This window comes from Homarus americanus, unplaced genomic scaffold (genome assembly GCF_018991925.1).
Source record: "Homarus americanus isolate GMGI-L3 unplaced genomic scaffold, GMGI_Hamer_2.0 scaffold31037, whole genome shotgun sequence".
Taxonomy (NCBI): Eukaryota; Metazoa; Arthropoda; class Malacostraca; order Decapoda; family Nephropidae; genus Homarus; species Homarus americanus.
The window spans coordinates 7,348,407-7,364,809 of NW_024722227.1; the positions used below are offsets into that span (position 1 = coordinate 7,348,407).

The 16,403-nt window shown below is 43.0% G+C and overlaps 1 protein-coding gene across 1 annotated transcript; it reads left to right on the forward strand.

Annotated features, from left to right (window-relative positions):
• Positions 1-575: 575 nt before the first annotated feature.
• LOC121862502 lies at positions 576-15,849 on the forward strand. The gene is made up of 5 exons (XM_042360808.1): positions 576-676; positions 10,612-10,891; positions 13,716-13,834; positions 13,981-14,121; positions 15,565-15,849. The coding sequence occupies exons 1-5, from the start codon at positions 596-598 to the stop codon at positions 15,847-15,849; spliced, it is 906 nt and encodes a 301-aa protein (XP_042216742.1). The 5' UTR covers positions 576-595.
• Positions 15,850-16,403: the final 554 nt, after the last annotated feature.

A 16,403-nucleotide genomic window follows, 5' to 3' on the forward strand; every position in this document is an offset into this window, starting at 1 on the left:
TTCAGAGTATAAACCTTTTTATTTTAAGTAACACAATAATACTCCTCGCTCTCTCACCAGTAAAAACTCTGCACCAGGTCATTTCTTCAAGAGTTAGATATATGACTATTGGCTACATACAGTATAATTAATAGCTGTTCTACTAATCCCGTAACTCCACCCAGTCCTAAAATCCACCAATTTTATCTAAAATTTTTATCCTGATCTTCGTAATTTAACTTCACCTGGAAGAGTTCGACATATCTATACAGTATTAGATAACCTCAATGATCTCTGTCAAGCTTCATGTCACCAGCGAGTCTTACCCTCCTCACATTACTTATGGTGGCCTGACACCTATACATGGTGGATGGAGCGTGTCTTATGTGTATTAATGTATAGACATGACTCACTGTACAACATGTTGGAGGATAGCAGTGGAAGAACGTATTGGAATATGTGCCGAGCTCCGAGTCTGGGAAGGGAGGGGGGAAGGGAAGGGGAGCGGGGGGGTTGATATTGTAACAGTGCCATGGGGGTGGGGAGGCAGTGGTATAAGAGTTAGCCACAGACACACTCCCCACCTGTGGTAACTCTCCCAGCACCAGCAGCAGAGATGACTCGGGGAGTGAGAGTATGTGTGATAGCGGTGGTGGCCGTCCTCACGCTGGCTGCCTTGCCTGTCTCACCACTCAAGGTTAGTTATTCAGCTCCTCGGCACAATGTAATAGATATGACACTATCTCCGGGCTATGTTGTAGTTCTAACACTACCCCGAGGCTATTTAGTAATCCCGAGACAGCCCCTTAAGTTATCTAGTAGTGCTGACTCTACCACGGAACTATCTAGTAGCCTGATACTTCCTTAAGTTTAGGTAGTAGTCGTGACGCTACTCGAAGAAATTGTAGTATTCCTAATTTTGCTCCGGAATTATCAATAACCCTGAAACACCTGACTATATAATGATCCTGACATTACTCCGATATCTAGAAGCATTAACACTGCCTCAGGGCTACGTGATAGCCCAAGTAGTCCTAACACTTCCCTGGGGCTATGTAATAGCCTTGGTACAGTAGTAGACAAGTGCGATATAGCATTTCCGGGGTTACGTATCAGCTTCTATAACAGCCAAAAGCTATTTAATAACTTTGTTACAACTCTGATACATTCCCGAGACTATGTAGCAACGATGATAGAGCTGTAGCAGCACTGTCAATAAGTTTCTGTGGACTAGACAGTAAACAACTGGCAGTGGTTGAGGCTCTTGTAGCATCAGTAGCCCTGGACTACATAGCAGGGTTGGAAGAGTCTTGAAGAACAAAACATCACAAATAGAGACTCAGGCCAAGTCGGGGACTACTGTTACGTCACAAAAGCTCAGCTGCTTTATCTCCTTGGGTTAGGGATGAGTTAAGAGATAACCCCCATTCCCAAGTGACATCCATTCCTTGAAACACTGGAAGATGGCAGGACAAGCGGAATAGGAAGGTCACTCACACATTAAGATGATCAAAATTATAAGTTAAATAACAGTCTAAGACATAGAAAAAATACAATATTACTGAGCTCCCGTAGGATTCACCTCACCAACACACTGTAGTTCTTTCACCCTGCACCAAATTACAAATATTTCATTAACTATCAAGAGAACCTTCCCACAAGTTCGCCTCCTTAAAGTTATCACTTGCTGGTCCCAGCTTCTTTCAACACACAAAACGGTCCAGACCTTAACAACACACTATCCTCTGGTGCGTCGCTCCTCTACACATCATAGAATTTACCAAATTTTTAGACACAGCTCTACCTCTCATAATTTGTTACCATTGGTGGACTAGTGTAATACTAACCTTGCTACGCGCTTAAAGACCTTCGTTGTTGAAGCGCAGTAATAAAATTATAACAACAACAACAACCAGATCGATTCTCCAAAGTTAACACCTGCCGGTCCCCGTCACCTTCATTACATTGAACGGTCTTGCCCTTGTCATCAACTGGTACTCTGGCGTTTGCACACTGGTATTCTACTCCATATCACATTCTATAATGCAATTTGAGAGACCAAGGAGTGTTAACCGCTGCCATGCTCGTATGGTTCTGAGTCTAACTTACATTTATCTTAAATCCCAATAAAACAGCTGGTTTTGAGCCTCGTGGACAGGGTAGGTCGCCTACATTCTCAACGATGACTCGAACCATAATGCTCGACTCATTGGTTTATCCCTGCTCCCTTTACACGAAACAATGACCTCCCGAATTCCATCACCGAACTTACGTCCAATAACAACTCAACGATAAAAAAAAAACACAATATTATTATAGAATAAATAATTATGGAATGAATTCCGGGACCGAAACACTACATACCTCCTAGTGAGCGTGGTAGCAATATCGATTTTATAATTATAGTTCGACTTTGCCGAGGCTTTAGACAGCGTATCCCGTGAAAGGCTGAAAATTAAACTGGAAAGGTACGGCACTCGAGGGAGCGTCCTAACGTGGCTCAGAGACAGTCTTCAAGACAGCAAGCAGTGTGTGGTGATTAATGAGACGAAATCGTCATGCGTACTTGTGACAAGGTGAGTACCGCAGGGCAGTTGTTTCATAAATGACATGCCAGAAGCTATACACTCCTTCATACATATGTTTGCGGACGATAAGATATTCAGGGAAATTAAGAACCAAATGGATTGTGAAGCGCTACAAGATTATTTCTGTCAGCTTCAGGAGTAGTCAAAGAAATGTCTGTTAATATTAAACTTCACGAAACGCAAATAGATGCACTTAAGTCGTACCAACAGTAAGAAGGCGTATCACTTGTCCCAGTGTGACGAGGAAACATAATTAATGGCTCCTAGGTATCATACACTATTTATTAAAGTTACTCTAGTTGTCATTTATATTCGCTCGCAGTGCCTCAGGCAAGTGGGGAAACTTTGGCTCACAGGCCATTTTTGGCCCGTAGAGTCTCAGGGTGGCCCGCGACCATACTCTATCTATTTCATTGTTTTTTTGTTTTTTTTTTACTTTTATCCTCTTCACCGCTGATCGGCTCGCTAGCCGCTTGGGCGATCGGTCACGTCTCTGTTACGCACTGTTGGCAAGTACTGGGCATGCACCTGCTCCTGAATATACCTGAACCTGCTCCAGTGTTGGTCAAGTCTTGTCTTGAAAGAGCTCACACTCGGTGCCGTCACAACACTTTCTGGTAGACTGTTCCAAGAGTTCACAACTCTCACTCCGAAAAAGTTTGCCCTCATAGCTTTCTGGACTTGCGGCTTCTTCAATCTTGAGCTGTGACCCCTTGTGGGGTGAGCGTCCTCCAGCTCCAAGTAAGGACACTCAACTGAGTAGTGTCCCTTGAGATGCTTATACACCTCAATAAGGTCACCCCTTGCCCGTCTGTAGTATAAGCTAGGCAAGTTCAGGCGCTCCAAGCTCTCAAGGTAGCTGAGGTGCCGAAGTGCAGGCACCAGTCTGGTGGCCCTCCTTTGAACATTTTCAACCAACTGACAGTCCCTACATATCTCGGGGACCAGACGGGGTGACAGTACTCCAGATGGGAAAGCACTTCACTCTTGAAGATCGTTACGAGGGACGGACCGTCTAGATATCTGAACTACCTTCTTATAAGACCCAATAATTTATTTGCCTCATTTACTTTCTTCTCGCAATGGCCCGAGAACTTCAGCTCATTGTCAACATACACACCTAGGTCCTTCTCACATTCAGTCTCAAAAAGTGCAGTTTCTTCATCACGTTGGGACATATGATGCGCCTCCTTACAGTTGGTACGCCCCAGGTGCATCTTCTTACACTTAGTGACATCGAATCTCAGTAGCCATTTCTTCGACCATTCTTGGAGCTCACAGAGGTCCTTCTGCAGCTCTTCACAGTCCGCTTGGTTCTTGATTTCCCGAAATAACTTGGCGTCATCGGCAAACATTTGTATGGAGGAGTGTACAACGTCAGGCATGTCAATTATGAAACAAACAAACAACAGCAGGCCCAATACACTTCCCTGTGGTACCCCGCTTGTGCCAGGTACGGATGATGATTTCGTACCATTAATCACCACACACTGCTTGCGGTCATGTAGAAAATCTTCTATCCACGCTAAGACATTTCCCCGAATTCCGTAACCTTCCAGTTTGATTTTCAGCCTTTCGTGTGGTACACTGTCGAAAGCCTTGGCAAAATCTAGGTAAATATTGTCGATATTACCACCCCGTTCCAGAATGTGGGTCCAAATATCCAATACCTTGAGCAATTGTGTTAAACAGGAGCGCCCCGGGATGAAACCGTGCTGGCAATCCTTTACAAGGTTGTTTCGTAGTAGATTTTCCATCGCGGCACCTCTGATATTACTCTCAAGTATTTTACATATTATGCTGGTCAGGCTCACCGGTCTATAGTTGTTCGTGGAGTGACGATCGCCCTTCTTGAAGATAGGACTCACATAAGCCACTTTCTACTCACTGGGGACCTTTTGTTCATCCAGGCATTTACAAAACAGGATCTTCAGGGGCTCGGCAAGCTCGATGCACAGTTCTTTTAGCACTCTAGGATGCACCATGTCAGGGCCGGGACTCTTATGGATCATTAGCTTTGACAGTTTATTTCTAATACCCTCTTCTGTGAACACAATGTGGGTCAGTGCTGTGTCGAACCGTCTGTCCTCAAACGCAGGAAGGTTAATCGCATCTTCTCTTGTGAACACCGAGGAAAGGAAACTGTTCAATGCCTCAGCTTTATCCTGGTCAGAATCTGCGTAACTACCATCTTCAAGCTTCAGGTCTGATACTCCTGCTCGCGTTTTTAATTTAGACTTTGCATAGCGGTAAAACGCCTTTGGGTTTGACTTGACCTCGCTTGCAACCAGCCTCTGGAACTCCTTTTCAGCCTTTCTACACTCCATCTTTGCTTGGTTTCTGGCTCTTGCATACATCCTCCTGTCCTGCTCATCGTTTGACCGAACCCACGGCTTGAATTTCTGGGTTTTCTTCTTAACTTTGTCGACCGCCGCATGGTTCAGGCACTGGGTTTGGTCTTGGGTATATATTTATCGATCAAATGGGTCACTTTACTAGTTATGATATTCAGCGTAGTGTCTGCGTTCTTGTACCTTAATGAGTCAGGCCAGTTGATACCCCTCATCTCTTCCCTCATCCCGTTGTAATGTTCCTTGTAATATTTGCACCTTGGCCTGGCCTTATATTGAATTAGGTAACAGTTAAATCTGAATGACAACACTATATGGTGACTGGTGCCAACTGGGGCGCAAGGTGTTCCAGTTTGGCCACCATACCCTCCTCGTTTGTTATGATGAGGTCTAGTGGCTTGGGTGTTTGCTCCCCTCTGTAATGTGTCGGGTCTCTAACATGTTGGAACAGAAAATTATCTCTCAGAGTTTCTACAAAAAGAGTAGCAGGGTTATTCAAGTCAATTGGGGTGAACTTGTTTCTCCAGTCGATGTCGCCATAGTTAAAGTTCCCCATGATAAGGAGGTGGCTTGGGTTGAGCATCCCCGTTTTGTCAATTAAGGCTCTTAAGTTCCTTTGATTTAGTGGGTCACAGTTTGGGGATCTGTAGATACTCCCGACGATAAGTAAGTCTCCTCCCTTTAATTTAATTTTACACCACTTGGACTCTTCAAAAACATCCTCTCCCTGTACCCTCGCCTGGCTGGCTCTAAGGTTTTGCCTAGCATAGATAACCACACCCCTCTTGGAAGTTTCTTGAGATAGGTTCGTAAATGAGTCATATCCAGCAATAATAAACTCACATTCCTCTGCGTCGATTCTCCAGTTCTTTTACAACAGCTCTACAACTCCATACAATATCTGGTTGATGTACCTTCAGTATTGTTTCAAACTCTTCTCTCTTATCAAGGAAAGTGTCATTATTAGTGTACATGACATTCAAGCCAGAATTTGTTCTTGGTAACTTCTCTGCTCTTAGTAGTAACCCCTCCCCCCCCCCCATTCTCAGAAGCTGCAGCATTTGCTAAGTATACTGTATTTTGCAGGGTGTGGTTAGAAATGTCATTGTTTACAAGGCGCTCGCCTCCTCCTGGCTGATAGGTGGAGCTGGTGCCACCTCCCGGGCGGGGGGTAGAGCGGGTGGAGGGTGCGCTGCTGTCCCCCGGCCCTGTGTCGGCACACTTGCTTCCACCACTCTCTCCCTGAATACAACCCATGTACACCCGTCCCCGTTCCTCCTCGACTCCTCTCTCTTCTGCTTCAAGCCCTGCAGGAGCTTCCTGTGCTGTTCCCTCTGCATTACCATGCCATCTGTGTGAATGAATACACTCCGAAATGCCTCGCTCCTTGCTAAGTTTTTTGCCTGCCGAATAACCTCCCATTTCTCCTCCTCACTCACTAGTGTGATCCTGAGGGGGCGAGGCTTGTCCCCTGCTTTTGTCCCAGCCTCCTCACATCCTGAGGGGTTGATGGCATCTTCAGAACGTCTGTACAAATATTTTTAAACTGCATCTTATTGTGTGTTATCTTACTCTCGGTTCCCTCCGCCTGGCTCTCTGGGACTCCAAAAACTATTACATTGTTCCTGCGCTGGAGACGTTCCCGTTGTTCCTCCTCTCCCCTAACAGTAGCTCCGTTAATTTTACTTTCTTCGACACACTTCTTTAGAGTCCCTAGCTGCTGTAGAACCTGTTCTTATCCTGCATTACTCTCCGCCACCTCCCGTGGCCCTGCTAATACGTCAGCATAACTCCACAGCCGCCTGGCACCACTGCTGGCGTCCACACCAGAGCCTGCCCCGTGCCCGGCTGTCCCCGTCCACCCACCGCGCGCTCATGGACGGGGACACCACCCCTGGCTCCCCGTCCCCCACAGGCATGCCGGCACCTGGGGCCCATCCACTCCAGTTCTCCACATCAATTGACCACCATGCGGACATGCTAGTGGACCACGTATCTACGCCAAGAAGGACGTCCCCTACCAACCTCTCGTCGTCCCCCTTGAAGCCGACACTACCGACGTACACGCCATCACAATCGCACTGAAAGGCATGTTCCTCAATACTGTCAATGGCTATGGCCTGGCACTTGACATTATTAGGGACCTGCCACGCTTTGCCATAAACAGATAAATTGTACCGGGAAATTTCCCCCCACACACTCTTCATTCTGTCACTTTATGTAACTTGCTGACAAAACCCATGACCCTTCAGGCTTTTACGCCCTTAATGCACGAGTCATAAAGGCAAGCATGAACTCCGCATGCTTCCCAAATGGGCACTGTAAACGCTTCTGCGCTTCACCTTGCACAGGAAGTAAGGGGGTGCCCAATAAACTAGCTCCCTCTGGGGCAATCTAATCTAGTAATCTAATAATCCTCTTAGCAACCACCTCCATTCTATCGGCTACTTCCCAACTTGCTCTAGTTTGGCAACCAGCAAGGCTACAGCTTCATCTATTTTCGTCCTTAGGGAACTCGTTCCCTTATGGTTCTAATCGCCTCTTTCACCTTGACTATGCAGTCAGGGCAATACCAGCAGCAGCCTTCATGCTTTACGGCAGTTAGCATCTTCCTAAACGTTGCATTGGTCAGGCCTGTATCATCCATATCCGTCATCCCCTGCAGTAGTCACACATCATATCCCTCATGGTTGTTGTTGGGGGTGTATGTATAGATCTACACCTATTTAAAAAATAAAGAAAAACTCAGTCCTTAGCTGCCCTCTGCTGGTGTTAACCTCCTATTGCCTTTAGGGTTGTCTTCTGTTTTCTTCTCTTCTTTTTATTTTTTTTTCAGTTCACTTCGGCGTTTGTCAGTATTTATGTGCTACCTCTATGTACACTGCATTTTGCTATGGATAACAGATTTTATACACCCGCTCAGTCCTTTAGACACACAGAAAAATTAAATAAAACTTTCTTTGGGGCGGTAATAGAATGCCTTTATGGATAGCCAAGCTTGTTGATTTTATTTATTTTTTATTAACTAGTATTTCCTTATACTTTATTGTCCTGCTCTCATCGACGACTAAATCTCTTTGTGCTATCACTGTGTACACTGTATCTCCCTGTGAATGATGTATTGTAGGCACAGTTTCAGTCCATGAAAAAGCACACAAACAAAATAAAATTTAAAGTCTCTGTGGCCCCTATAACACTACTTGGCCTCAGCTGGCAGTGGTGCCTTTCAGCTTGCTTGCCAGTTTGTATTCATTTTAAGTTATTTACAACCTCTTCCACGGTCACTGATGACACTATGAACTGATTTAACTAAAGGCACTCCCTGGTTGGCCTTTATCACAACCGTGACAACAACTCCGTAAAAAATAAAATAAAAGCTTTTATCATATGGCAATGATGTTGTGGTTGTAGGCCTTTTAACCTGGGCTGTATCTCCAATACTGTGGAGATTGAGTTTTGAGTTTTCAAAATTACAATCGCGTCTTGCATTAAAAATCCTACATCGATGTACACTTTCACATCACTAAGACGATCTTGATGATCTTATGTAATCACTGTCCAATTTCTGCCGCTCAACAACAAAGGCCCGAATGTCAAACACACTTTGTTACAAAGACGCAACACTACCCGACCTGCGCCTACTAACGCCCAACACTTCTCATTTAAGGGGAGACTCAAGAAGGTATGGAATGGACGAGCTGTATGTTCTGAGTAAACACAAGAAATACACTCTGCCACATTCGTAGAGTGATAGGGTACATATAATTTGCAATAAAAGTTTAAAGTCCTACTGCAATAGTCGAGATAAGTTTATTTCTCGAGGATCAGGGCCGCCATTTGCAATGACGTCACCAGTTTCCCCGCAGACGACGTTCTCCAACAAACTCACAGTTGCAGTCGGAGGTGGTACAAAGGGTGACCTCTTCAGACCCCAAATGCCACGTTCGTAAGTTTTAAGTGTGTGGGTTTTTTTATGGTCTAAGTCATGGACATTTCGTAAGTGAAGATTTGTGCCGTGAAGAGCAGCTTATGGACATAAAAAACTCCCATGTTCACACCAGCTCAGCTGTCATGTACTCTTGCCTGGTAGACTTTCTTTTTTTTCCAGTGCATTTACAGGGTATATCAGTACTAGATGGAAATACGAGTAAATTTAGAAGCAATGGCATAGTCTGGACTTTGTTTTGAGAATGCATTGGGATATATCATCATTTATATTAATTAATGGGGAAAAATTTATTTTAACTACCATAAGTATTTGGATGTTTAAATTCGATAGGCTATATTGGGTAAGTTTTGGTCATCCCTGTACTTAGATATGGAGACTTTTTTCTGGTGGTTTGCGATGTGTTATGAACGATTTAGACCTTCATTTCTATTGGAAATCACTAGTTTTGAGTTACTACCCCCCCCCCTCCTTACTGGTGTATGTTAAGCTAACCTTATAACTTATAATATAACTCATCATACCCTAACCTAACCTATGACCTGTATTTTCTTATGCGATAGAAAAATTCTTTCGACAGAAATCCCGTAGAGATAATTTGTCTTATTGTTTAAAGTACTTAATCCCATAGTTAGAATCTTGAGGTTCCCCAGATGACCGAAACCAAAATAATACCAATATTGTTTGGAATATTTATACTAGGAAATTTGTAGTAGGGGTAGCTACTCTCCATTGAATTAGTTAATGTGCTTAGTAATATTTATATATTCAATATAGCATTACTGTGTTGCACAGTAAAGCACAATTAATTATCTAATAATATTTATTTACAGAGCCGATCAGTCGAGAAGTTTGGACAACTATTTCCAGGGTTCATCATGGCAGATGAAAGAAAATTATCAAAAGTAGATATCTTTATGATTGTAGAGTATTATCAAGAACTCGGCCATCCAGCTATGAAGCACGTTAAATTACATCTGTCATGTGATCATCTCAAGCCCATTCCCTGGCCAGGCCGTCCCTATAGTCCTTCCACAACATTAAATGTAGACATTAGTGACGAAAACTTACATTTTCCAGACATGAAATAGAGAACAGTGATGAAAACTTCCAGCAAGTAAATACACACGATGATACTTGAGCAGCAACGTATTTTAACCTAAAAATAAGGTATGCCTGTATAATTGTATATGGCCACAAGTCCTGTATTACTGCTGGTAACAACACATACACCACAGCTGGGCTGCCTCAAGGCTAGAGCCAACCTGTGACGTCACAACCTATCACAGAGCTTTTCGCAGTCACGTGATTTTTTATCTACTTTAACCCTTATTATTTACACTTTTTGGCCTATTTTATTTAAAAATATCATTTAATTTTATTTACCACAGCGAATGTAAGCGTTTTCCTTACCCATTGACCTGCCATCTTACGAAAAAATTTCGACCGACAACTCGTCTATTGTTCGATATAGTATATATACTGTATATATATATATATATATATATATATATATATATATATATATATATATATATATATATATATATATATATATGTATATATAATAATAATAATAATCTTGAACTTCGTGAATACAAGTTATGCCAACTTCAAATAATTTTACCCCAGATCAAATAAGTTATCAAAGGTAAATTACGTTCAAAATACTCATATTGGTACTGTACTGGTGTAGGTGAAGCCTAACTGAACTGATTCGATAATATTCAAAATTTGTGTCTTGCAGGTCACAGATAGCAACCAGAGTCACATGGAGCTGAGAGGAAACAGAAGCATTGTGAAGGATCCCGAAATGAATGACAAGAGTGATATAATGAGCCACTCCTTGTACTTGGGGGACCTCGCCATGCAGAACAGAGGGAAGCCCTCTAAAAACAAGGGGAAGCCCTCTAAGAACAAGGGGAAGCCCTCTAAGAACAAGGGGAAGCCCTCTAAGAACAAGGGGAAGCCCTCTAAGAACAAGGGGAAGCCCTCTAAGAACAAGGGGAAGCACGCGATGCGTGGTCGTAAGTACTGGTTGTCTGAGTGTGATTAAGCACCACTATCAATGACTACCACCACACAGTGATCTTATTGTGTTAATTCTTAACTGGATGATTCGAAGGTGTACTGTACATATAACCAAAGATTTTTAAGTTTAATTATACATGTTTATCCAGTAATGTTAATCTGCCACAGTTTCATAGATCATTTGTTTTCCTCTCAGTATAACTTATTTGTAACATTCGCCTATAACACCACATTTCAAAGGCCTCTTAACTCTTTCGGGCGCCTGCCGAGTGCCCACGCTTGTGACTCATACAACAGTCCTAACCATATACAGTATAGCATTTCAGAAGTCTTTTTCTCAAATATAAGTTAATGTCACTTTTACTAAGATCTTTTAGACTATTTAATGTTTTGGCTTTATATATTCTTGTTTTGATTTCTTCCGTACATCTACTATCACAACTAATGTTATTACCCAAATACACAAGATCCAAGTTGCCTATCATAATTTTTATTTTATCATTTATTTCCAATTTGGAAACAACCATTACCTTCGTCTTTACAGCATTAACACTTAAGCCATATTCTTCACTTTTTTCCACTAACCTGTTAACCAGTTTGTGAAACACCTATCTTCACTACCCGTATTAAGAACAGTATCTTCTGCACAGCGTATATATAATATTCCACACTCCAGCGGTTCTTGACCCCTTGTAAACAATCATTACCCAAACAGATTATTAAAAGTGGCGTCCCTGTAGTGAAGGGTTTCCTCTGAACTTCCATGGAAAACGTAGTGAAATTTGCAAGTAAGATGTTAACTAGAAGTTCCTTTCGTGAACAAAGTAGTGTGTTCCCAGTGAGATGGTAGTTAAACATACATCAATAATTATTTTCGTACAATTAATCGACTGGATAAGCTGGGTCAAGGAAAATGACAGTTCTATTCCAGGTATAGCCAAAAGCACGAGAATTTTAAGTAAAGGTGAAAAACAAATAAATAAGAGCACTGTGGTAGTCCTGTACAATGGCGCTCATAAAGTACAGAACGTAAGAGTCTCCGACCTGATATCCCTAATAAACGAGGCTTAATTATAACGGTTCACTGGCAAGTATCACTGAGGCTAAAAAGCTCACGTAGACGATTTTAAGAGTACATACAGTTCACTTAGCCATAATGTAGCAGATACTGGGCAAAGACGGAGTGCTGAAGAAGTTGTGAGCAGTCCATCCACAAGCTGTTGAAGGAGGGAGGAGGAAAGCAGAGTGTAACTGGAGGAATGCTAGAGAGATTGAGCCGCTTGGATTACATACATACATAAATCTCAAGTGACAGGGGTGAAAAAGGTTCAGTGGAAGGATAGCAGGTGGATGGAAGGGAGTAGTAGGAGTAGAAATAGGTGCCGTGGCTTAACACAGCGTGCTGATTGTTATAGGATTGTAGTAACAGACCACCAGCAGCACGACCGACGCGACAAGACCCACACAGCAGCAGCTCGAACCCAGAACCCCGGTAGGCCCCGCCCAGCGGTAAAGGAAGAAGTAGGTTAATAGTAGAGTTGTTTGGTGATAGTTGAAGCTACAGTCTTTGAGCTTATGCCAATGATGGAACGGAGCTAGTTGGAGGAAGAGTTTTGAATCTCTGATCTTAAAATGTTAGGGTATTCGTTGCATGGAAGAATGAGGGCACCGTCGTAGAGTTTTTTGAGAAGAAAGTGGGGACTAGTTCTTTGATTTGCTTAGAAATAATCGAACCTCGGATAAGCCTAATTGGTTCCGATATTGCTGTTGCACCATCACAGGTTGAGTGGGGTGGTGAGAGGAGAATATCTGAATTCAGAGCGGCTTGATGTGTACCTGGATTGCTCTCGGGCCGCCAGGTGCAGATATAGGAGTGTTAGTGCTGTTGGTGTTGATTGCGTGTTTTAGTATAGAGCGGATGGGTATGGTGTATTGGGTCTGTTTAGTATGAAGGGATCCTGTTTCTGTATCTACGATGAAGTATGATGTCGTCAAAGTATTCCTGCCATTATGGGTGTGTGGTTAAGAGGTTTTCTATCTGTTTGTCACCTAATAGTCTCCAGCAGCTAGCTGTTGAGAGGTGAAATGTTGCTATGTTCATGTAGTTGAATGATACCCAGTGTTTATTGTGTATGAACCTCAGTGATTCATTCTTTATGACTTGTAGTTTCTTGACGTTGGCTGGCGCTGTTAAATGGAGTGTGTTGAGTACGTAAGTAAGTAAACAGGGAGCTTATTAGTGCTTTGTATAAGTGTGTTTGTTTTTGTTGTTTCACTTCTGAATCGTTGTATGCCTGTGAGTGTCTTCTGTGCTATTGCTGCCTTCGTGATGATGTGGTGTTTCATGGTGAGGGTGTGGTTGAATGTCACACTCCTTGTACTCTGTTTGTCTGTCTTGTACGTATGGGTGTTGAGTTGTTAGTGTATGAGTTTAAGTATATGTGGCGAGGTTGATGTCTTTTTGTGTCAAAGTAGGTGATTTGTGATTTGTTGGAGTTTGTTTGTATACGCCATTTGAGTCCCCACTGTGACCTATTCGAATTCCGTACGTGTTTTTTTTTCTGTGAGAGTAGTCTAGTGCTGTTCCGTGTCTGACTAGTTTTGTTACGTCGTCGACGTACTGTATGGTCAGTGAGTCGGTATGTATGTGGTCAGGCAGGTCATTAGTGTAAAGTATGTATAGTGTTGGGGAGAGGGCTGAGCCTTGTGGAATTCCTGCGTTCAGTGGGAGCACTCTTATACAATGACCAATATAACTTACACAAAATTATACATTCTGTAAATCTATTAACTCCATTTGTGTGCATATGTACGTTACAGGGAGTTGCAAGAAGTGTAAAAAGAATCCGCGGAAGAACGTGGAGCTCTCACCCTGGGAGTCTGTGTGTATATCCGTGCGTCGTGGTAAGGGCGCCTTCCCAGAGAAGTGGACACTGAAAGTTAGTATCATTTGTTTTATTGTGTAAGTCCATATATTCTCAATTAACGATATGTGAATAATTTTTCCACAATGCATGAAATATATCAGAGTTATAAATCAATGATGTGTTGTGAATTGCTACATACTGTATAACTGCGTGGACAGGTGAAGCCTCCAGCGTGGAGTCCTTGGCATCTAAACATCACTTGTCCCCGCATATACGGGAAGTACAGGAAGGGACAAGGTCCGCCCGTCTTCAGTATCACCGAGGGAGAAAAATCATCTTGGCAAGTTCATGATTCTAAAGTATTATTTTTCCAGCCGTATATGATTTTTTTTTTTTTTTATAAATACGTAATATGACCATGATTCAACATAGAAACAGTGATGTATACTTATTTTCATATATTATGATAGCAATAAGTAACTTAAATATCTTTGAATTATCAACAAGAAACAATAAATTGAAATAAGAATAAGTCGTCATATAAGAATATAAAACTTCATTTGATTCATAAATATGAGTCTGAGGCAGCGTGGTGAGCGATATATCTATATATATATACAGTATGATCATTGTTTATATGAACCATAAAGACAAGTCTCACGTCGAGGAAATCACTAAAGTAACAGTGTTCACTTAGCATATACCAGTAGTGTTCTGCTACGATCAAGTGTGCTACTGAGGCAGACGATCGTGTTAGCAGCCCCTGATACTCGCAGTGGTGATTTCGATCATCAATCAGAGTACCGTTCTCATGTTAGGGGGTTGGCGACCGCTGTCTCTAATCTAAACGTTTTCGGGCTGTTTTTACCATTCCTCCAAGGTTTTGTATCTCTGGGTACCTAGATTTAAATTTCATTCAGCCATCCCAGTCTCTGCCTTCCCTTGGCCCTCTTACCCTCAACTTTGCCCATTAATAGTTTTCTTATTATCCCTTCACCCTAATTATACGACCAAAGTATCTCATTTTTTCTTTCTGGACATTTCAAGTATCTCTCCTGAAGTTTTTGCTAACCTTGGTACTTCTCCACTTGTTTTTCTGTCCGTGTAACTTATTCTTAACATTCGCCTAAAGCACCACATTTCAAAGGCCTTCGACCTCTTTCTGGTGTCTGCTGAAAGTGTCCACGCTTCTGACCTATACATCAGTCCTTTTCTTGTTATGATTTCTTCCTTACATCTACCATCACAGCTAATTTTACTTCCCAAATACGCAAGTCCCTAGTTGCCTATCATAATTTTTATTTTAGTATTTATTTCCAATTTGGAAACAACCATTACTTTCGTCTTCACAGCATAAACTCTTAATCCATATTTTTCACCTTTTCCCACTGATCTGTTAATTAATTTTTGCAACTGGTCTCACGGCAAGTGATGATGTAGTGAAAGAAAGTATGAGATTCGGATTGCCAACAGAGTTTTCATTAATTGTGTCCAAGTTCAGGGTTGTCTATGTACAGTACTTCCAGGGATACCTGTCGCTCAGGTGCAGGCTCGTGTACGCAATCTATTGAGGCCGAGTTAGGAGTTAATACTCTTTGTAGTGGCGGTTGTCATCTCCGTTTAATGTGTCATAGTAGCGTAGTGTGTCGCTTCCCCGATATTTCAGATTCTCCGGTGTTCGTCGAAGATTTCACATAGTGCGAGTTTTTCCAGATTTAAGATGGTTGATGGAGATGGCGAGGGTGGCCTCTATATCCTCTTTCTATGTTGCTTCTGTAGTATGACGATCATCACTGTCACAGGCAGCTATTCCTATATGTGATGGGATCCAGAGGAACTTGACCCAGATGTTATCAGTTTTCTCTAGCCCAACGATGGTGGCTAGGGTGTGTTGGGCGGCAGGGGACGGGAGAAAGGGAGATTTGAGGCTCGCTGATGATGAAGCTCCTGCGTTCAGTGCAGGCGTAAGTAACGCCCTCATGGGCGCTCGCGAGGATGGTTATACTCTCACTGCCAGTGGAGAAGGCCCAATCATGGACCTTGATCTTACTGTGGGCCTGGTGCTCAGGGATCCACACAGCTGGTAGACCCCCAAGCGTGTCAACAGACTCAACAAAATAGACAAGGCGAGGACGGTAGGTGGTAGTGAGAAAGGAGGCGGCATCATCAATCTGCAAGATGCAGCTAAACTGAAGTTTTTAGCTTAGTTAGGAGGATTTTCGACCCGAGAAGGTGTGGACGACGGTACGGGAAGTCCATGGTGGGAGAGGCGGATGAGTGCGCTTGTGGGGGGGGGGGTTGAGGCAGGGTAGAAACTCAGATGATAACACAGGATGTCAGCAGTGGTATGGGTAGGTTATTGTCGTGAAGGGGAGGGACGGATGGTGGGGCCAGGCCGGTGCAGAGTGTCAATATGTAAGTGCAATGAACGCGACAGGGGAGCCAGCAGCTCACTATGGAGAAGTTTGACACCAAGGATAGCACTGAGGTCTCGTTTGTTGACGACATTGTGAGAGGACCTGGGCGACGAGAATGGAGGTAGTGGCTCTGGTGGTGATACGCGCGGGTATACCCAGGTAATTGTATGTGTGTACCTGGTCACTGTCTTCAAGACAGTGACCAGGAATCTATAACTGAATTA